At 41.3% G+C, this 21,195-nt stretch overlaps 3 protein-coding genes and 2 long non-coding RNA genes across 6 annotated transcripts in view; 2 read left to right on the top strand and 3 right to left on the bottom strand.

The window, feature by feature from the left end:
- LOC113425996 (vomeronasal type-2 receptor 26-like) overlaps positions 1-109 on the bottom strand; it is a 23,875-nt gene extending 23,766 nt beyond the window's left edge. Inside the window, exon 1 of the mRNA XM_087952855.1 lies at positions 49-109. Within this exon, the coding sequence (XP_087808981.1) occupies positions 49-109 (61 nt within the window). The remainder of the gene's footprint in view (positions 1-48) is intronic.
- LOC113432072 (vomeronasal type-2 receptor 26-like) overlaps positions 1-21,195 on the top strand; it is a 492,433-nt gene that overhangs the window by 441,349 nt on the left and 29,889 nt on the right. The window lies entirely within an intron of this gene.
- LOC148131962 (uncharacterized) lies at positions 2,201-6,382 on the top strand. Its single transcript, XR_015747220.1, has 3 exons — positions 2,201-2,383; positions 4,257-4,383; positions 5,710-6,382. It is a non-coding gene; the product is annotated as an uncharacterized LOC148131962 (long non-coding RNA).
- LOC148131961 (uncharacterized) lies at positions 4,230-7,098 on the bottom strand. The gene is made up of 2 exons (XR_015747224.1): positions 6,453-7,098; positions 4,230-4,448 (listed from the first exon to the last, which is right to left on the bottom strand). It is a non-coding gene; the product is annotated as an uncharacterized LOC148131961 (long non-coding RNA).
- Positions 14,430-21,195, bottom strand: part of LOC148131960 (vomeronasal type-2 receptor 26-like) — a 55,371-nt gene continuing 48,605 nt past the window's right edge. For both annotated transcript variants that reach the window (XM_087953895.1, XM_087953896.1), the window contains exons 3-4: positions 17,050-17,176; positions 14,430-15,436 (exon numbers count right to left, since the gene is read on the bottom strand). In XM_087953895.1, the coding sequence (XP_087810021.1) occupies positions 14,583-15,436; positions 17,050-17,176 (981 nt within the window). In that variant the 3' untranslated portion in view covers positions 14,430-14,582. The remainder of the gene's footprint in view (positions 15,437-17,049; positions 17,177-21,195) is intronic.

The following is a 21,195-nucleotide window of genomic DNA, read 5'->3' as shown; positions in this document are numbered from 1 at the left end:
CAGTAAATTTAAATTTAACACAAAATCATTTTTCATGGAAGCGCCTACCTGCGAAGATTCCTGGCTTAGGGTTGAAAGGCGAAAGCAGAAGCAGTGTGCTCTGTCCCATTTTTGGGTAGACCAAATTGCCCTGTGTTGTGGTTAGCTGGCAGCAGGTGCGGACGGTGGAGGAGAGTGAAGAATCAGATGAGGGGCAAGGACCATTAGGGAGTGGAGTGCTGCCTTCAGAGATTGTGGGGGCTGGCAGCAGTGATGAGAAGGTTCCTGAGGAGCCTGTGCCAAGTGCACGCAGGATTGCTCATAGGAAAGAGCAGTTACAACAGCACGAGCGACTCGGGAGTAAGGCTGCAAGGTAATGGCCCCTCCCTCAAGAGGATAAAAGCTGGCTGTGAAACAAATGTTCTTTGCAGAAGGCAAAGATGTTTTGAAGCTGCAGCCTCGTGGACATTCTAGTATCCTGAGTTTGTATTTTAACATTTTTGCATTGCTAATTATTTCTTGTCTGTTATCTTTTGGCAAGTCTGTTATCTTTTGGCAGTTTGACAAGGCTTGTGCTTATCACAGCTAATTATTTTGAAAAAGCATTACAAGGTTTCTGTTCCTTTTGGGTTGTGTTTGATTTGTCGGAAAAGGGTGTGGGTCAGAACACCATGAGAGACCATTCTCCCCAGAAAAATACTTAATATGAAATTTCATTTTACCAGGATTTGACCAGCTGTCTACAAGGAGTATAAATCTTTCTATTCCCCACCATACAGTCAGAGCTGAAGAAGTTTCTGGGATGATAAGTGAAATGATTTCAAAGAAAAACCAGAAACTCCACTTGCCTCTTGAAAAAAGTACCTTTGGGTCAGGTTTTAGTGATGAAGGAGGGGGGGTTTAAGGGAAGCTGTAAAAAACTCATATGAAAATAAAATTAATCTGACAGAAACCTTACGATAATGTAGAATTAGCTGGTCTGGATATGTTTCAGTCTAGTCTTCTGGAAAAATATTAGCCTGGAACTTTCTTCTTTGATAAATCCATGCTTTCTGGTAATCACCTGTTGTTTTCAATGAGTTTATAAATGCTCTCTTCATTTTTGTAATTTATCTGTGATCTGCTCTAGAATGGTTCCTATAATTGACAAATTTTGGCAATTATCATTTTTCCCTGTGAGATGAGAGTATAAAAATAACAGACTTGATAACCAGGATGAGTAAGAAAGCTATCAGGCCTCTAACAAATCCACCCTCATTCAAATCAAAAGTCTCTAGTCGCATCTCAGAGAAAAGTAAATTGGTTTATTAGAAGTTGCCATTTTGGTGAGTGGCTGGGTGCAACCGATACTAAATTACATCATACATTTCTCCCTTGACCCTGGTCTTTCCTCAACCCCCTGGATGTGACTCCTCCAATGGGACACATCCATCTCCAGGAGTCATCCATCATGCTCTCCAATAACCTTCTTATGCTCCAACAACTTTGGGCTGCCTGGGTGATTCTCGAAGCATTTCAAGAATGCCTTGTTTTCCCCACTCCCTTTTTCTGGCAGCTAAAAAAACCAAAGGAGTATCTTTTTAGTTGACATAAGCTTTATTAAAGATATTTGCAAATAGGACCCCAACTCCAAACAAGTAAGGGAAAGGAGACACCGCCTTTAAGGTGGCTACAAACATTTATAGTATATCACATAGAAAAGGTTACATAATCCTTCCTGTTTCTCACACATAGGATTTCTAGGAACTTCCATCACAAAAACAATGTCACAATTGCCTAATATTTCTGACATGAAATCTCAAGCCAAATTAAAAACCCCACTTCAGCCAAGAACATAATATTTTTAACTTTGCAGAATAACAAGTTACAAAAACATGATATTCTTATATAAGTGTTCAGATAACTTTCTAAAAGGTCACATTAAGAACAAAGATGGAGTCTCTTTGGTTCTATAATTTCTTAGGTGTAATAGGAAAATAGATATATTTTTTCCATATATAACATTTCCAAAATATGAATCGTCAGTATTATTCAGAATTGTGCTGAACTTTTCTTTTACATTTTTTGTGGTAAAACCTGTTCTCCCAAACAGGACTATTTACAAATTAGACCACTGTAGTAGAAAAAAGAACAAAAAGGGATAAGTTGCCATGTTTATCGCTTTTAAAATTTCTGGATGTTCCCATTCTAGTTTCAACACTTTCTGGAGAAGAATGAGCTGCTCAATCTTTCCACATATGAACTGTACTTGGACCAAAATGGAGATTTGGAAGCTAATCTGAGGATTGTGAGCTGGGTGTTTTTCCCTAAGAAGTCTGTCATCAAGGAGAAAATTGTGACTTTTGAAAGAAAGAAAATTATTATCAACCAAGCTCTTTTGACACAGCTAAAGTTGCACAACAGGGTGAGAGAAATATTTATGTCTTTTCTCTTTTCCAAAGGATTGCGAGCCATTTCATTGGGCTAAGCACCATGGCTTATTGTTGAAATGGAGAAGCTACGAGAAAAATGGTAAAAGACCGTCATTTCTAGGAATGATAGCCTCTGGTTGTCTTCTAATTGTAAAAGAAGAAGGCAATTTTGTTGATCAGTGCCTGACTTTAGGAAATTGAATTTAAACTGGATGAAGGCCCTTTTGGTTCCAGTGGGAAATAAGCTTTGTAATCAGGATTCATCTTCTCCTTGTTGGGATGAGTGTCCCATGAAATGGCAGTAAAGATATTTTTAAGCAACTCAGACCTGGCCAGAGTTATACCTTTCTCATCCAGTGAGAAAGAGCAATAACCCTTCTGCTATGCTTGACCCAGAAAATTGAAGCATTGAAGCATGACTTTGACGCAGAGAATAGAATAGAATAGAATAGAATAGAATAGAATAGAATAGAATAGAATAGAATAGAATAGAATAGAATTTTTATTGGCCAAGTGTGATTGGACACACAAGGAATTTGCCTTGGTGCAAATGCTCTCAGTGTACATAAAAGAAAAGATACATTCGTTAAGAGTCAAGAATCATAAGGTACAACACTTAATAAGCATACAATACTTCACAGCATACAATAAGCAATCAAATCATACTAGGAAATAGTCAATATAAATCGTAAGGATACAAGCGACAAAGTTACAGTCATACAGTCACAAGTGGGAGGGAATGGGTGATAAGGAGTGATTAGAAGATTAATAGTAATAGTAGTGCAGACTTTGTAAATAGTTGGACAGTGTTGAGGGAATTATTTGTTTAGCAGAGTGATGGCGTTCTGGAAAAAACTGTCCTTATGTCTAATTGTTCTGGTGTGCAGTGGTCTATAGCGTCGTTTTGAGGGTAAGAGTTGAAACAGTTTATGTCTGGGATATGGGGGGGTCTGTAAATATTTTCACAGCCCTCTTTTTTACTCGTGCAGTATACAGGTCCTCGATTGAAGGCAGGTTGGTATTAATTGTTTTTTCTGCTTTCCTAATTACTCTATGAAGTCTGTGTCTGTCCTGTTCAGTTGCAGAACCAAACCAGACAGTTATAAAGGTGCAGATGACAATAATTCCTCTGTAGAACTGTATCAGCAGCTCCTTGGGCAGTTTGAGCTTTCTGAGTTGGCGCAGAAACAACATTCTTTGTTGTGCTTTTTTGATGACATTTTTGATGACATTTTTGATGACATTTTTGATGTTAGGTGTCCATTTTAGGTCTTGTGATATGATAGAACTTAGAAATTTGAAGTGAAAAGCATTTGCTGATATCCGATATAATGAGGGACAATTTGAAAAGAATTTCTACTTAGATTTGGCCTTTGGCTCCTACAAGAGAGCACCTAATCTTATGCAAATGTTTATCTTGATTGTTCACCTCCTCAAGTCTTTTTGGGGGAGGAAATGAAGTCTCCAAATGTAACTAATAACAAACTTTGTATTAGTTTTATACTAATTATACAAATTTGTAATTCAGATATGTTATTGTTCAACTTGCGTGGAACAAATTTGTTCTTCTGTGCCAGTTGTTGTTATCTTATTGAAGTTATTCAGCAGAAAGAACCTTGTCTTGGATATCTAGTTAAGCCTTATAAATATCTCCTTCTGACAACTTGTATACATCGCGCAGATGCTGCAGCAAAAGATGCCTGGCTCACTCTTTTTGAGGGACATGTTCTTATGACCTCACATCTATCTCATATCACTACAGTTCTAGAAACTGAGCAGTCACTTTAAATCTTATTTCAAGAACATGTCAGCATGTCAGGCTGGTTAGTGCTAAAAAAATTTTTAATTCCCTGTTTTTCTGCTTAGTCTCTTCCTCAGTCCAAATGTGTGGAAAAATGTCAACCTGGATTTGTCAAGCAAGCTCGAGAAGGAGAGCCAGTTTGCTGCTATGACTGCATTCCTTGTCCAGAGGGGACCATCTCTATTCAAGAAGGTGCTCAGGCTGAAGATAATGGAAGGGCTTGTAGAAGTGGATTCATCCAGAGTGTTTACATGGAACTGCAAATTAAAGAACAGTTTGAAGCTCAGCTGCTTTCTTGTTTATTTTCATACTGCACAATTTATGATCTAAAGGAAAGAATAGTAAAAAAAAAATTCTTAAAGGAGAAGCTGGATAGAGACAGAGGTGTGAAATATTGAACTAATTTTATTACATCCAGAGCCAATATCTCTTCTGCTTTTTATTTTTGAATGTGATCTTCCACATTTATATCTCTAGGAACATTCTTTGAAACTCAAGGCATTATTTTAGGTCCACATAACGTAAGGCTAATTTTGATGCATTCTCCATGGGCTTCCCCTTGAGGGTCACTGGGAAAGTGTTGCTGCTCCACAATGAAGTGGACAGTTATGACTGCATCTCATTTGACACATTTTACCTTTGCTGCCAGCAGCCATTTCTGGTTACTTGCAGGACTAGTTTTCTTTTGGAGTTAACTAGGTTTTATAAGATAAAACATCCTTGGGATCCACTATATTAACAAGTATCATCTGGCAGAACCCAGGATTATTGCCTAGAAAAGTTAATTATTTCACTTTCTCACTTCTAATAATGTAGCTTCCGAAAAAGTATCTGCATGTTACAGTGGAAATTATTCATTTCCTAAAACTTCCACCAATTTGGTACACCTTAGCAATATAGATATATCTGATAGACGATAGATAGATAGATAGATAGATAGATAGATAGATAGATAGATAGATAGATAGATAGATGATAGATATATGATGAATGGATGGATGGATAGCTGGATAGATGGATAGATAGATAGGAAGGAAGGTAGGAAGGTAGGTAAACAGACAATGGATGGATGGATGATGATGGATGGATGGATGATGATAGATGATGATGACAGATAGATAGATAGGTGATGATTGATGATTGATAGATGATGATAGATAATAGATAGATGATAAATGATAGCCGATAGCCAATAGATGATAGAAGATGATAGATAGATAGATAGATAGATAGATAGATAGATAGATAGATAGATAGATAGATAGATAGATAGATAGATAGATAGATAGATAGATAGATAGATAGATAGATAGATAGATAGATGTGTGTGTGTGTGAGAGAGAGAAATGACAAACAGACATAGAGATAGAAAATTATATTCTTCAGATTTTTTTTGTTCAACTCTTAACAGATACTTCTTTGAAAATGCTTGTGGTATCAACTGCTGTGGCAAGAAAGTATTTCTTGAAATGTAAAAGGACAGAAGATTAAAGAAATATTACTTTGTTGTTTTTTTAGATATGGAACAATGCATGAACTGTCCGGATGATAAGTATCCAAATGAAGACCGAGTTCAATGTATCCCCAAAGCTGTATCCTTCCTATTGTATGAAGAATATCTGGGCATCATCCTGGTCTCCTTTGCCCTATTTTTGTTCCTAATTTCAGGTTTTGTCTTAGTTATATTCTTTCAATACCTAGAAACTCCCATTGTCAAAGCTAACAATCGTGACCTCTCTTTTATCTTCCTGGTCTCCCTCTCGCTTTGCTTCTTGTCTCCTTTTCTCTTCATTGGTCAACCAAGGAAAGTCACCTGCCTTTTCCGACAGATGGTTTTCAGCATCACTTTCTCAGTTGCCATTTCTTCTCTCTTGGCCAAGACAATCACAGTGGTTCTGGCTTTCCTGGCCACAAAACCAGGAAACCGAGTGAAGAGATGGTTGGGGAAGAGTTTAGCCAATTCCATCATCCTTTCTTGTTCTGCTATCCAAATTATCCTCTGCTCCATCTGGCTTGGAGCTTCTCCCCCATTCCCTGAATTTGACTTTCACTCTCAACCTGGAGAGATCATCCTGCAATGCAATGAAGGCTCCGTTGTCATGTTCTACATCACCCTCAGCTACCTGGGCTTCCTGGCCACCATCTGTTTCATAGTGGCTTTCCTGGCCAGGAATCTGCCTGGGGCTTTTAATGAAGCCAAGCTTATAACCTTCAGCATGCTGGTCTTCTGCAGTGTCTGGGTGACTTTTGTGCCCACCTACCTGAGCACTAAAGGGAAGTACATGGTGGCTGTGCAGATCTTCTCCATCTTGGCCTCCAGTGCTGGGTTGCTGGGCTGCATCTTCATCCCCAAATGCTACATAATCATGCTGAGGCCAGACCTGAATATGAAGGAGCAGCTTACAACCAGAAGAAATGAAGAAATGTGAGACAGGGGGATTTTAAGTCTCAGCATTTTCCAACAAGCCACACTTAGAAAATGCTCCAAGCTGCTCTCCATACCTAAGCAGGCCAACAATTTTGGTTGAAATGAATGGTTGAAGGTTCTGTTCCACATCCTTATCTAGCAGAATTCCTAGATGTTCACTCAGCTCTTTTGAATTCTTAAGATGGTATATCTAGCCTACTGATATCAGGTTTTTGAAACATGATATTTGTGCAATGGGAATCTTGTACTGATGCCAAAAATATACATTGGCGATGCCCTAAAATTTTCTTTATTTTAGTTGTATCATCGTTCATTTGCAGTTGGTGTGCTTTGCAATATTGGACTCAAGATCACATTAGTAGTAATATAATATGGATTCAACAACTAGTCAACCACGTTATTATAAATAAGTTAAACAAGAAAGTAGCTAACATAGAGCATAATAAGATTTTTAGAAAAGAATTTCTACAGAATGAGATGATTGAATGTTCCATAGATGTCAGGGAGAAGTGAAATCGCCCCAAATGCTCAATCAGAAGCTGTGGTAATTCATACATCACCATATTCTGCTTTTGGACAGTCCAAAGAATCCCAACCAAAGAGTCCAAAGATTGTCATTGGGAAATGAAGATAGGCCCTGGTCTTATCTATGAGACTTATTCTTCCTCCTTCACTGTATTATCACTTTCTATCTTTCTAGCATCCAAGAGGTTCTCAGCCTTCCCCAAACCCTTCTTGGAGCTATCAAAAGAATCTCCATTTGGTCTTGAGTGAATGTCTATGCAAATTCTCAATCATCCAGGTCATGGTTATCCCAAAGGTGCTTTTTAAAGAGACAACTGGACTTTCTTGTCTTTCTTTGAAGATGTTTCACTTCTCATCCAAGAAGCTTCTTCAGCTCTGACTGGATGGTGGGGAATGGAAGGATTTATAATTGCAGACAGCTGGTCCTTTGCATTCTTTTAGAGAGTCATTGAGGCCACCTGGATATTTTTCTGTGTCATTAGGGTCACCTGAGTATTAGAAATGGGTGTGGCGTCTTCTTGGAACTGTTGAAAGAAAGTATTCAAACAAGAAAACCCAGTTGCCTCGTGAAAAAGTACTTTTGGGATAACTCTGACATAGATGGCTGAGAATCTCCATAGACACCTTCTTGGAACTTGTCAAATACCCACGTCCTGGTCCATGTCATACAGTTAATGGGGTGATTTTAGGGACAAGATTCTTTCAATCTCCTCCTGGGGGAAAGTCTGTCATCTTTCTGTGCAATCTTCTCCAGCCTTCTAATGAAAATTGATGTTTGAATAGGAAAAGGGAAATGCTGTATTTCAACAAATATTTAATTAATTTTAGAAGTGGAAAGGGCATGAGTGCCACTAAATGTTGTTCTTCCAAAGCAGAACTGAGCTGAAAAACAGTGAAAAGATGATGTTAACAATATGATCCAGATGGATCTTGACAGAGTAGAACACTGGGCCATATCTAAAACAAAAATATTCAATGTAGACAAAAGTAGAGTCTTACACTTAGGCAAGAAAAACCAAAAGTACACATACAGATTGGGTGAAGCAAGGCTCTATAGCAATAACTGTGAGAGGGATCTTGGAGTCTTAGTGGACAACCAGCTAAATATCAGCCAGACGTTTGCAGCAGCAGCCAAAAAAGCTACTTAACAGATACAATCCAGATCAAGTGAGGTACTAATACCACTCTATAAAGCCTTAGTAAGACCACACCTAGAGTACTGCATCCAGTTTTGGTCACCACACTATAAAAAGATGTTGAGAAAAAGTACAGAGAAGAGCAACAAGGATGATTAGGGGACTGGTGGCTAAAACATATGATGAATGTTTACAGGAACTGGGCTTGGCTAGTCTAGTAAAGAGAAGAACCAAGGGAGACATGATTAGCAGTCTTCCAATATTTGAGGGGCTGCCACAGGGAGAAAGGGGTCAATCTATTTTCTAAAGCACCTGTAGGCCAGACAAGGAATAATGGATGGAAGCTGAACAAGGACAGATTTAACCTGGAAATAAGGAGAAACTTTCTGACAGTGAGAACAATAAACCAATGGAACACCTTGCCCTCGGACATTGTGGGAGCACCATCACTTGAGACTTTTAAGAAGAGATTGGAGTGCCATTAGTCAGAAATGGTGTATGATCTCCTGTTTGGGTGAGGGTTTGGACTAGATGACCTACAAGGTCCCTTCCAACTCTGATTATCGATTATATGCAATAGTGTGAGCTGCTTTATTGTAGAGCAACAAGAAAATAAAATTATTATAAAATGGGAGTTGCTATGAAGAAGCAAGTTGTTTCTCCTCTTGGAGAGAGAATCCTGGGCACAGGAAGTATCACCTTATCTGATAATTCACCCTCAGTCATTCTACTTCTTCCTTCTGACCTCCAGAGCATGGGAAGTAGGCTATAAAACATTGTGCAACCAATGATCTTCTGGGCAATGACATTAATCCTCTGGAGTGTTGTCCTATCTGCCACTGTGCAATTGTCAAACCATACACAGATGCAGTAAGGACTTGTGATGCTGGAGTCCAGCACTAAGTGGATGGGCTTCTGCTTTGTTTAACATGGTATCTTGTCTCCATAGAATGCTGGTGTGGGAACCCAGAAGTATGAGCTTGGTGCCATTCTAGGCTGATGACACTTAACTCTACTGCTGCCTGCCTTCTAACATCAAGAAAAGAATCTAAACCAAAGAACCAAAATCTAACAGATTAACAGAGTTGGAAGGCACTTTGCAGGTCATCTAATCCAACCCCCTTCCCAAACAGGAGAGCCTAGTGGTGGGATTCAATTTTTTTTACTACCGGTTCTATGGGCATGGCTTGGTGGGCGTGGCAGGGGAAGGATACTATAAAATCTCCAGTCAGAGGTGGCATTTGCCAGTTCTCAGAACTACTCAAAATTTCCACTACTGGTTCTCCAGAACTGGTCAGAACCTGCTGAATACCACCTCTGGGAGACCCTACATCATTTCTGACAAATGGCAGTCCAATCTCTTCTTGAAAGCTTACAGTGATGAAGCTCTCACAACTTTTGAAGGCAACCTGTTCCATTGGTTGATTGTTCTCACTGTCAGAAAACTTCTCCTAATTTCCAGGCTAAATTCTCCTTGGTCAGTTTCCATCCATTATTCTTTGTCTGGCCTTCGGGTGCTTTAGAAAATAGCTTGACCCCTTCCTCTCTGTGGCAACCCCTGAAAGATGGGAACTCTGCTATCAAGTCTCTCCTGGTCCTTCTCTTCACTAGACTAGCCATACTGAGTACTTGCAACCATTCATTGTATGTTTTACCTTTAACCCTGCCTAATGTTAAGAGTAGAAATTGTTTCTGATTTTCTTTTTTCTTAGATCTTCATTTATTAATCTTAAATTAAGCTGAATTGCTCATGATGAAGTTAAATTTCACTTCCCATCTGTTGCAGAAAATCCCTTTTTTGATCACAGCTGACAAAGAGCCAGGAAAGTCTCAGGGTGTGGTCTGTATTGTTGGGTAAATAGAGTTATACACTATAGAGACATTTTTTTCTTGATGCTCACTGTGTTGCTTTCCATATTCATGTAAGATTCTGAAGTTCCTTTATATTTTGAAGGGTTTTTTTTAGTTTATTATTTTAATTATGGTATTGCGTTCCTAGAGACTGAGCCGAAGTTCTCACTCCAGCCCAAGTTTCCAGAGGGAACGTGGACTGTTCCTATTGGCTGATGTTGACCACTGAATATAAAAGAGAGTTGTCAAACGACATCAGCTGTTACCCGCTGGGTAGCTGCCTTGTTAGCGCGGCAGTCGTGGCAACCCTTTATGGTTAAAATAAAGTTACAGCTGAAGTTTGCTCTGAGTTGCCTCTGTCAATCCGCTGCCTATACTACACTGGCGACGAGGATGGGATACATCTAGAGGCAACCAAGCAAGATTGCTGAGCGAAAGTCACTTCAAAAAGCGCTGAGATCATTTCCGAGCTGAATGTCACTTTAAGAGCTGGTTGTTACTATTTGCGAGCGCGAATTTCATTTTCCCTCAGAAGAACCTGGCACCTCCGAAGACGAGATGACTGCAACCCCTGTGTTCCCACCTTTAAGACCAACAGCTTAGACTTGGGAGTCTTACATAAATCGTTTTGACTGCTTCCTAGATGCTATCGATAATCCATTACTGCCTGCAGCAAGGTTTGGCTCTGAACAAAGGTAGGGCAAAGCCATTTATCCACAATAGGAATTGCCCTTCATTGCATCACGCAGCAAGCTTCAACCCAAGCCTGGGACTCAGCTAGCCGAAAAAAAGTTAGCTGTGACCACTACAGCAACCAATAGAATATATGCTCTTGCCACAGGAACAGGAAGCTCAAGGGCAAGGCCTAAGTATAAATAACTCTCACTCTCTCTGGTCAGCTGCCCAGGATCTCAAACCCATGTGGTCCTGTTCACCAATAAATTATCTTTCCAATCAGCCTCCATGTTTCCAGTGTCTTTCTCCCCACTTGGAACTGAACCAGATGAGTATTTCTTCCAACAATCCATAGAGCACTAAAATTATTTAGGACCATGTTATCAGAAGAACTACTAAGCTTTTTAATACATGATAATTGCTGATTGATAAGGTACTGTTTTCAGGCCATATTTTGGGCTGTTTTCAGGATGTTTTTGGCCTGAAAAAGGCCCGGAAAACAGGCTGAAAAACAAATGGGGGTGGGGCCAGCCAGTGGTGGGATTTGCCGGTTTGCTGAACTGTACAGAATCTTAACTACCAGTTCACGTGAACCGGTGTGAACCAGCAGCAGCCCACCTCTGGTGTGAAAACAATGGATTCCTGATGGGGTATGGAGATAATGGATCCCTGCTGGTTCTTCTAGATTACTTTCAATACCATCAATCAACAGTTGGGATGAGATTTAGATATGATCCTTGATCAGAAAATATACGCCTAGTCCTACCATTTGTTTAGTGATGGTTGAAGTTACAATGGCACTGAAAAACTTGCACCCAGTCCTCCTACTTATGACTGTTGCAGCATCCCCATGATCAGAAGTGTTGGCAACTGGCATGCATTTATGAATGGCTCTAGGATCCCAGGGTCATGTGATTGCCATTTGTGACTTTCCCAGCTGGCTTCCCAATAAGCAACGTCAATGCGGGAAGCTGGATTTGCTTAATGACTGAATGATTCATTTAAAAACTGAAATGATTTGCTTAACCGTGGCCAAAAATGTCATAAAATTGGGCATGACTCACTTAACAACTGCCTTGCTTAGAAACAGAAATGCTGTTCCCAACTGTTGTCATATGTTGAGGACTATGTCAGCTTCAAAATGGATTGGACGTATGGCAGCCATTTTCTTCATTTCTCAGCTTGACACACTTTGGGGGGGAGGAGGAAGCTCTGGAATGTCAGTTCAGAAATCAAAAACTTACTATCTCATGGGAACCAAGGTCATTGTCAGGGTTCCAAGTAACAATCCCAACCAAGCAAGATTCCGAGGCGAGTGATTCCTCAGAGCTATACTTTATTAGAGATGTCATATTGGCACATCTGGGAAAACCCGAATCTGAAAGTCCCCCGGGTTTTCCCCACCCAAAGGAAAATCAAAGTCCCTTCCCCTGCACCCATATGTCCATCACATGGCCCAATCAATCTACCATCCCAACTGGAGATGTCTCCCAGGCATGCCTCTCCAGTTGCAGGCTGAACGTCCTTGGCGGAGAAAGGAATGCTGTTGTGACTATGCAAACTCCTGCCCAATTTCCCACATTAAACCTCAGCTCTAAATATGCCAGCCCAAAAAAAATGGCGTTTAGGGCTGACAGTCATCCTACTGTCAGGGGTCCAAGTAATACATCCATTGCAAGTGTTGAAAGTTCAAACCCGCCCCTCTCCTAGAAAAATGAAATATTTTAGGATATACTAAAAAGGCAAAATGTTTCCTCTAAAAGAGAAGTAGAAATCAAAAAGGCAGAAACAGACCCCCCAACACACCTTTGTTAATGGGCCATTAAGGCCTGGCCAGTCTATTCAACATAACAAAGATCTACCTTCTTCAGGCAGAGCCATTGAATTGCCCTTCATTGCATCACCCACCAAGTTTCAACAAAACTTGGCACACAGACAACCTACAAAGCTAGCTATGACCTCTGACAGCAACCAATCAGAATACTCTTCATGCCCCAGAAGTTCAAAGCCTAGAGAGGGCATAAAACCCAGGCACTCTCAGCATCTCTCTCCTTTTCTTCACCCAAGAGCTCCAAGGCATGTGATCCTGTCCACCATTTAGCCATCTTTCCAAACAGCCTCCATGAATCCAGTATCTTTTTCCCCACTTGGAACTGAACCCAGAAGAATATTTCTTCCAACAAAACTCTGAGGCAGGTGGATTCCTCAAAGAATCGCTTTATTGGAAATAATCATATTGGCACATATCTAAGAGGCCCCTTGGTTTTCACCTAATTAAAAGTAAATGTTTTTTTTTCCTCTACCAAAAGCAACCAATCATATGGCCCAATCATATGCTCTGGTAACCTCCTTCCTCTGTCCAGGTCCCTGGTTCCCAAGCGAAAGTAGTTTATTTTGACTACACAAGCTATCTTTAATCCCCACCATCCCTCGCAGTGTGGCATCACTCCAAGATGACTCCAGCCAGATCAGCTTCAGGGTTGACACCTACCAGGTGCTGGCCAGAGACTGGAAGAGGTTACCAAGGAGATTCTAGAATACCTAATTGGACAGTGTGACCTGTGACAAGGAGGGAGGGAGCTGTCTGATCTTTAATTATACTGAAAGCACAGGAAATAGCCAGAGCTGGTTTTGCATTTCAAACGTGCCGAAATGATGTACTCAATAAAGCAATTATTTGAGGAAGCTGAAGTCTCAGAGTTGCTGGATTGGTTGGGTTCATTACTTGGAACCTTGGCAAACTACTTATAAAAGATGGTGCTTGAAAAATATGAATTGATATGAAACCTCTGGCTCTGTGATAGCTCTCACTTCCATTCTTCTTTATGCCACTTAATGAACATGACTCCTTTGCTTCATACGACAATTCATTCTTTTTATTATGGAAAACTAACATATATAAGAAGCATTGGGTATATTTTAGAAATGTAAAACACACACATGCACACACATAAAGACACAAATTATATCCCAAGAAGAATTACTTAAATATGATCTAAGCAATGATGGGGTGTCATGCCCCTGTTGGAATCTGATTCTGAGGGGAGGTTGAGCAGCTGACAGGGAGTGGAAGTGTAGCTCTGGTGGCTGTGGAAGAAACTGGAGAAGGGCACAGTCTGGCTGGGCATTCAGAGGAAGACCCAGGGCCACCCCCTCTTCATCCTAGGGCACATAGGGAGGAACAGAGAAGGGAACAACCTAAGTTGCATGGTTTATGGAGGAGGAAAGGGCCCTGATCCCCTTCATTGGCTGCAGCTGGGAAAACTGTTTAAAAAGGCAAACTATGCACAGCAAAGTTGCTGGAAGCAAAGCATGAATTATCTTTGTTTGTCTGGGTTCTGGCGTCCTCCTAACTGTGTGTGTTTTGTTATCTTTTGGAAGTCTGAAATTCCTTATCCTGCCCTGACTCATTAATTGCTGCAGTGTGGTTTGTGTTGGTTTTTATTTATAATCTATATTTACTTTGGGTTCAGACTGAATTTCTTCCCTTTAAAGACTGTTCTTGGGAGAGTTTTTTCTCCAGCCAATGATAACTGGACATTAGGGGCCAAGTTGGAGGAATTAAAGAGACTTTATCTACTTTGGTGACTTCACTGCTTTTGTGCTATTCCCCGGGTCATCACATGGGGGGGTTGAAGATGGTGAGACGCTGATTGGTAATATGGTCAATTATTTAATATGAATGACTGATTTTAGAGAACACTCTGGGAAGTATTCTTATGTAAGGATCGCTTTTCTATTTTACTTTTATCATTAAATGCTCCTTTGTATTCAGATCAGGCCTTAGTACAATAATGTAACACTTGGGGAAGAAGATGCAGCCCAGCACTGGAGGCCAAGATGGAGAAGACCTGCACAGCCACCATGTACTTCCCCTTGGTGCTCAGGTAGGCTGGCACGAAGGACACCCAAACACTGCAGAAGATCAGCATGCTGAAGGTGATCAACTTGGCTTCGTTGAAGGATCCAGGCAGCTTCCTGGCCAGGAAAGCCACCACAAAGCAGATGGCAGCCAGGAAGCCCATGTAGCCGAGAGCCCCATAGAACATGGCAAGAGAGCCTTCGTTGCACAGCAGGAGGATTTCTCCTGGCTGAGAGTTCTTATCAGAGTCCGGAAATGGGGGCTGCAGCCCTAACCAAGAGCAGCACAGAACAATTTGGACACTAGAACAGACAAGAATGAGACTGTTGGTGAAGCTCTTCCCCAACCATCTTCCTACCTGGTTCCCTGGCTTTGTGGCCAGGAAAGCCAACACCACCATGATTGTTTTGGCCAAGACAGAAGAGACAGCAATTGAGAAGATGACGCTGAAGGCTGTTTGTCGGAGGAGACAGGTGGCTTTGCTTGGCTGGCCAATGAAGAGGAAGGAGGACAAGAAAGAAAACAGAAGAGAGACAAGGAGGACATAAGAGAGGTCCCGGTTGTTGGCTTTGACGATGGGAGTCTCTAGGAATTTAATGAAGATCCCTAACACAAAGCCAGTCATTAAGGACAAGAAGAGGGAAATAGAAGCTAAGATGATCCCCAAATGTCCTTGATAGCTCAGAAAATTTATAATTTTAGGGATACATTGATCTCGCTCTTCATTCGGATACTCATCTTCTGGACATTTGGTGCATTCCTCTGCATCTGAAAAGAGGAAAAGCAGTATCCCTCTGACAACTTATTATTTTAAATTTGCTCACGATTGAGGGTGAAGGTTCATTCTCTGAGCTTGTTAGGTTGGTTTCTGAATGTTTCATTACCAGGCCAGGTAACCTCTTCAGCGGAGTTTAAGGGAAATTTTGGTGGTCTGCAGAGAAATGTCACCCCCAAAACAATTAATCCAGGCTATGCAGAAACACAAGGCTGTGCCGCCCACATGGCCCATGGGAACACAAGGCTTGCATCCCTTGCATTGCGAACAACACGAGGTCATGAGGGGAGGAGGGAAAGGGCAGAAGGGGGGAAGTTGCCCCACTTGCCCCAGGCACCTGGCATGGCTGCTTCTTTCCGCTTCTTTCTTCTTCTGCTTTTGGCTGCACGCAAGGAAAGCAGCAAAAGTCTTTCTTTCTCTCCCCCAAACTCCACCAGAAATGAGTCTTTGGGACCCTGCAAGGCATCCTGCTCCAAGAAGTTGTGCCATTCTCGCAGACTACTGCTTCTGATGCTGCTTTCATTGCATGAAGCCAAAAGTCTCTCTCCCCCTGAGAACCAAGCTAGAGACAGTATCCTGTGATCCCAAATAAAGAAAGATTGATCGGTAGGAAAACAGGGTGGGGGATTTTCCTGCAGACTTTTTTGGGGATTTTCCCAGGGTCTCTTCTGCTTCTGCTTTTTCTGCAGAGACCCAGGGAAAATCCCCAAAAAAGTCTGCAGGAAAATCCCCCACCCTGTTTTCCTACCGATCAATCTTTCTTTATTTGGGATCACAGGATACTCTCTCCCCCCTCCCTCTCCCTGAGAACAGAGCTGAAAAGCAGGTTAGGTGTGTATGTGTGTGTGTGTGTGTGTGTGAGAGAGAGAGAGAGAGAGAGAGAGAGAGAGAGAACATCACCATCAGCGCTTCGAGGTTGGATCAGATCTCTCTCTCTCTCTCTCCCATCAATGTCAACAAACCACCATCACTCAAACTTCATATTAGTGGTCCGCGGGATTTAAAATTATGAGTTTGGTGGCCCCTGAGGTCCAAAAGGTTGGTGACCCCTGGTATGGATGAAGACTGGAAAACTTTGAATCTCACAGTTACCTTTTCTCATAGTTTGCTGTGTTGATATTAAAGTGATATTTCCCCTATTTATTCCAACACTGTAGACAAGTAACCTCAGACCTGCTAATCTTAGATTTTTCCCGTGCTTGGGAAAAATGCCTGGCATTTTTTCATGGTTTTCCATGGCTGCTTTTACAGTCGTTTTTTATTCTGTTCATTCAACTCATCATATGATTGCTAAGTATATCCATTCTTCTAAATGGGCATTTTTTTGGCAGAAAATGCAAAAACATGATGCAAAATGTGATCATGTGACCAGAGGATCCTTCAGCTGATTATAAACACGAGTCGGTTGCCAAGTGTTTAAAATGCAGTTGTGTGACTGATGGGCAACATAGAGTTTTATAATGGCTGAAGTGCTTTACAGGCCATAAAATACCATTTCCAAGATTGTCATAACTTGACAGTCATTAAAGAATGTCTACTGGTACTTTCTCACTGAAAACTGTCTGGGTAACTGTCTGGCCCATTTTTCCCCCTAAAGTCTCCTTACCTTCTTGAGTAGACATTGTTCCCTTTGCACAAGGAACACAATCGTAGAAACAAACAGGTTCGCTTTCACGGGCCACCTTGATGGATCCGGGCTGGCAATTTTCCACACACTGGGAAGGAGGGAAAGTCTACACACACAAAGAGGAAAGTGAACCAGGGCTCAGTTCCCTATAGAACTTAGAATAACTTTGTTGTCACTTTAAATGTACACTAATCGGCATACATTAAAATGAAGTTTCATTGCATACAGCTCCCAAAGGGTCACCACCTCCAATATACACTACATAAACATCATCTTCTTTTACTGACCCCATAATCCCTTGTGGGGTGGAGTTTGGGCAACTAAATGGAGCTGAGCGTTTACTGGCCGGATGCCCTTCCTGTCACCAATGCGGAGTTGTTGTTGTTTTCAGCAGATACATCAGTGGTAGGATTCAAATTTTTTTTACTACCGGTTCTGGGGGCGTGGCTCGGTGGGCATGGTGTGGGTTGGTGGGTGTGGCAGGGGAAGGATACTGTAAAATCTCCATTTCCTCCCCATTCCTGGGGGAAGGATACTGCAAAATTCCCATTCCCTCCCCACCCCACTAACCTGCTTTCCAGCTCCATTCTCCTGTATAGGGCAACCAAAGAAGACACAGCCGATCAGCTGGAACTCAGGAGGCAGGGAATAGATGGAGTGGAGCCAGTCAGAGGTGGCCCAGGTAGTAGTTCAACCGTGTGCAGTGAAATTCACATTTTGACAGCTTGACATACAGGTTTGCTGCTAGAAGTTTTCTAGTACCTGGTGGACTAGGGGTATGTGGTCGTCCATCGTCTCAGTGTAGATGAGAATGTGGTCCAAGTAGACAAGAACCCTCTTATAAAGATGTTCATGTAGCACCTCATTTATTAACTGCATGAACACTGCCGGGGGGCCCTTTCGTGCAAAAGGCATGACCTTGAATTGGAAGCTCTCTAGGGGGCAGTTGAACACTGTTTTCCATTCATTTCCCTCCCTGATGTGGACTCGATAGTATGCTTCTATGAGATCTAATTTGGTAAAGATCTTCCCTTTGGCCAGGTGGGACATCATGTCCTTCATGAGCGGGAGGGGGTATAAATTGTGTATGCACAGACCATTGATCGCTCTAAAGTCCACGCATAATTTCATAGTTCCATCTTTTTTTTCTTTTTTCTTTTTTCCCCCAAAACTAAAGAGGATTTATTTGAAGGTAACATTCTATGTCCAGCACTAACCTGGGCATAGCCAACTCTGAGAGACCTAATTCATTGTCACCCTGGATCCTACTCCCCCCGCCCCCCGGGTGTTTCATCCAATGAAAAAAATGTCCATAGCCAAGAGTCATCAATCATGCTCTCCAATTAGATTTTTTTTGTGGCAAAAGCTTCAGCCATCTAATCAGTAAGAAAATATGAATGGAATGTACTTTTGATTTACCCTGTTGTTTGCTCTTGGAAACTCCCCCCTTCTTTCTGTTGTCAACTATAAAACGTGTATACAAAATGTTTTATGAGTTGACATTCCGCTCCTCCCTGCATGCCCTAGGATGAAGAGGGAATGGGCCTGGGTCTTCCTCTGAATGCCCACCCACCCTTTGTGCTTCCCCAGTTTCCTCCACAACCACCAGAGCCACATTCCCATCAGCTGTTCCACCTCTCCCTCAGAGTTAGACTCCAACAGGGGCATGACAGGTAGCAGGAGAAACCATGATACCAAAAAACCACAGTTACAACTTTGGGGGCACTATTCTGCAGTGATTGTGATTAGTTTACTTTATTGTCATTGCACCTCGTACAATGAAATTAAATACCATCTTCAGTGTACATTATGACTGTGAAAATAAACACAAACATACATCCTTCACATTCTATACATTGAATTGAAAACCCCTGATATTGCATTAATATTGAACTATACAGTAGAATTCAACAGAGCTACTGCCCTGGGATAGAAGCTGTTTTTCAGACTATTTGTCCTTGTTCTTATTATTGTTCTGTACCATCAGCCAGATGGTAATACAATAGTTCAAAAAAAGGGTGCCCAGGATGAGATGGATTTTGAGAATGTTTTGAACTTTCTTAAGGCAGCGGGAGCTATAAAGCTATTCCAAAGAGGGGAGAGGACAACCCATGATCTTTTGGGCAATGACATTAACCCTCTGGAGTGCTGTCTTATCTGCCACTGTGCAATCGGCAAACCATACACAGGTGCAGTAAGGACTTGTGATGCTGGAGTCCAACATTAAATGGGCTTCTGCTTTGTTCAACATGGTATCTTGTCTCCTTAGACTGCTAGGGTGGGTAACCCGAAGTATGAGCTTGGTGCCATTCTAGGCTGATGACACTTAACTCTATACTTCTGCCTGCCTTCTAACATCAAGGAAAGAATCCAAACCCTAGAACCAAAATCTAACAGATTAACAGAGTTGGAAGGCACCTTGTAGGTCATCTAGTCCAACCCCCTTCCCAAGCAGGAGAGCCTAGTGGTGGGATTCAATTTTTTTTTACTACCAGTTCTATGGGCATGGCTTGGTGGATGTGGCAGGGGAAGGGTACTATAAAATCTCCAATCAGAGGTGGCATTTGCCAGTTGTCAGAACTCCTCAAAATTTCCACTACTGGTTCTCCAGAACTGGTCAGAACCTGCTGAATACCACCTCTGGGAGACCCTACATCATTTCTGCCAAATGGCAGTCCAATCTCTTCTTGAAAGCTTACAGTGATGAAGATTTCACAACTTCGGAAGGCAACCCGTTCCATTGGTTGATTGTTCTCACTGTCAGAAAACTTCTCCTAATTTCCAGGCTAAATCTCTCCTTGTTCAGTTTCCATCCATTATTCTTTGTCTGGCCTTCGGGTGCTTTAGAAAATAGCTTGACCCCTTCCTCTCTGTGGCAGCCCCTCAAATATTGGAAGACTGCTATCATGTCTCCCCTGGTCCTTCTCTTTACTAGACTAGCCATACTGAGTACTTGCAACCATTCATTGTATGTTTTAGCCTTTAACCCTGCCTAATGTTAAGAGTAGGAATTGTTTCTGATTTTCTTTTTTCTTAGATCTTCATTTATTAATCTTAAATTAATCCCTTTTTTGATCACAGCTGATAAAGAGCCAGGAAAGTGTCAGGCTGTGGACTATATTGTCGGGTAAATAGAGTTATAGACTATATAGACATTTTTTTTCTTGATGCTCACTGTGTTGCTTTCCATATTCATGTAAGATTCTGAAGATCCTTTATATTTTGAAGGTTTTTTTGGTTTATTATATAAATTATGGGCTGTAAGTTCTACAGCTAAGATGGTGGGAGTGCCCACAGAATGATTGAAGCTGTGATCTGATTTTATTTATTTATTTATTTGATTTGCCAATTGTTTACAAGATAATAAGTATAAGTGTATACATAGTTGTGAATACATGAAATGGTTACATATAAGAAAAATAAAAGAAGAATAAGAGAAACAATAGGACAGGGACGGTAGGCACGTTGGTGCGCTTATGCACGCCCCCTACAGACCTCTTAGGAAAGGGGTGAGGTCAATAGTAGACAGTCTAAGGTTAAAGTTTTTGGGGTTTGGGGAAGAAACTACAGAGTCGGGTAGAGTATTCCAGACATTGACCACTCTATTGCTGAAGTCGTATTTCCTGCAATCAAGTTTGGTGCGGTTAACTTTGAGTTTGTATCTATTGTGTGCTCTTGTGTTGTTATGGTTGAAGCTGAAGTATTCATTGACAGGTAGGACATTGCAATGTATGATTTTATATACCATGCTTAAGTCAGACCGAAGACGGCGTAATTCAAGGTTTTCTAGTTCTAGAATTTCAAGTCTGGTGGCATAAGGTATTCTACAACGAGTAGAGGAGTGAAGAACTCTTCTTGTGAAATATTTCTGGACTTTCTCAATTGTGCTAATATCAGATACGTAATGTGGGTTCCAGACTGATGAACTGTATTCGAGTATTGGTCTAGCAAATGTTTTGTATGCTCTGGTTAGTAGTGTGATATTACCAGAGAAAAAGCTATGTAGGATTAGGTTAACAACTCTTAATGCCTTTTTGGCTATGTAGTTGCAGTGGGCTCTAGCACTTAGATCATTAGAGGTGAGTATTCCAAGGTCCTTTACAGAGCTTGGGTCATCAACAAGAT

This window comes from Notechis scutatus, chromosome 2 (assembly GCF_049901735.1).
Source record: "Notechis scutatus isolate UNSWTSFEM ecotype Mainland chromosome 2, rNotScu1.2, whole genome shotgun sequence".
NCBI lineage: Eukaryota > Metazoa > Chordata > Lepidosauria > Squamata > Elapidae > Notechis > Notechis scutatus.
Note: the sequence above shows the minus strand (reverse complement) of the source record. Positions and strands in the feature narration are given on the sequence as shown.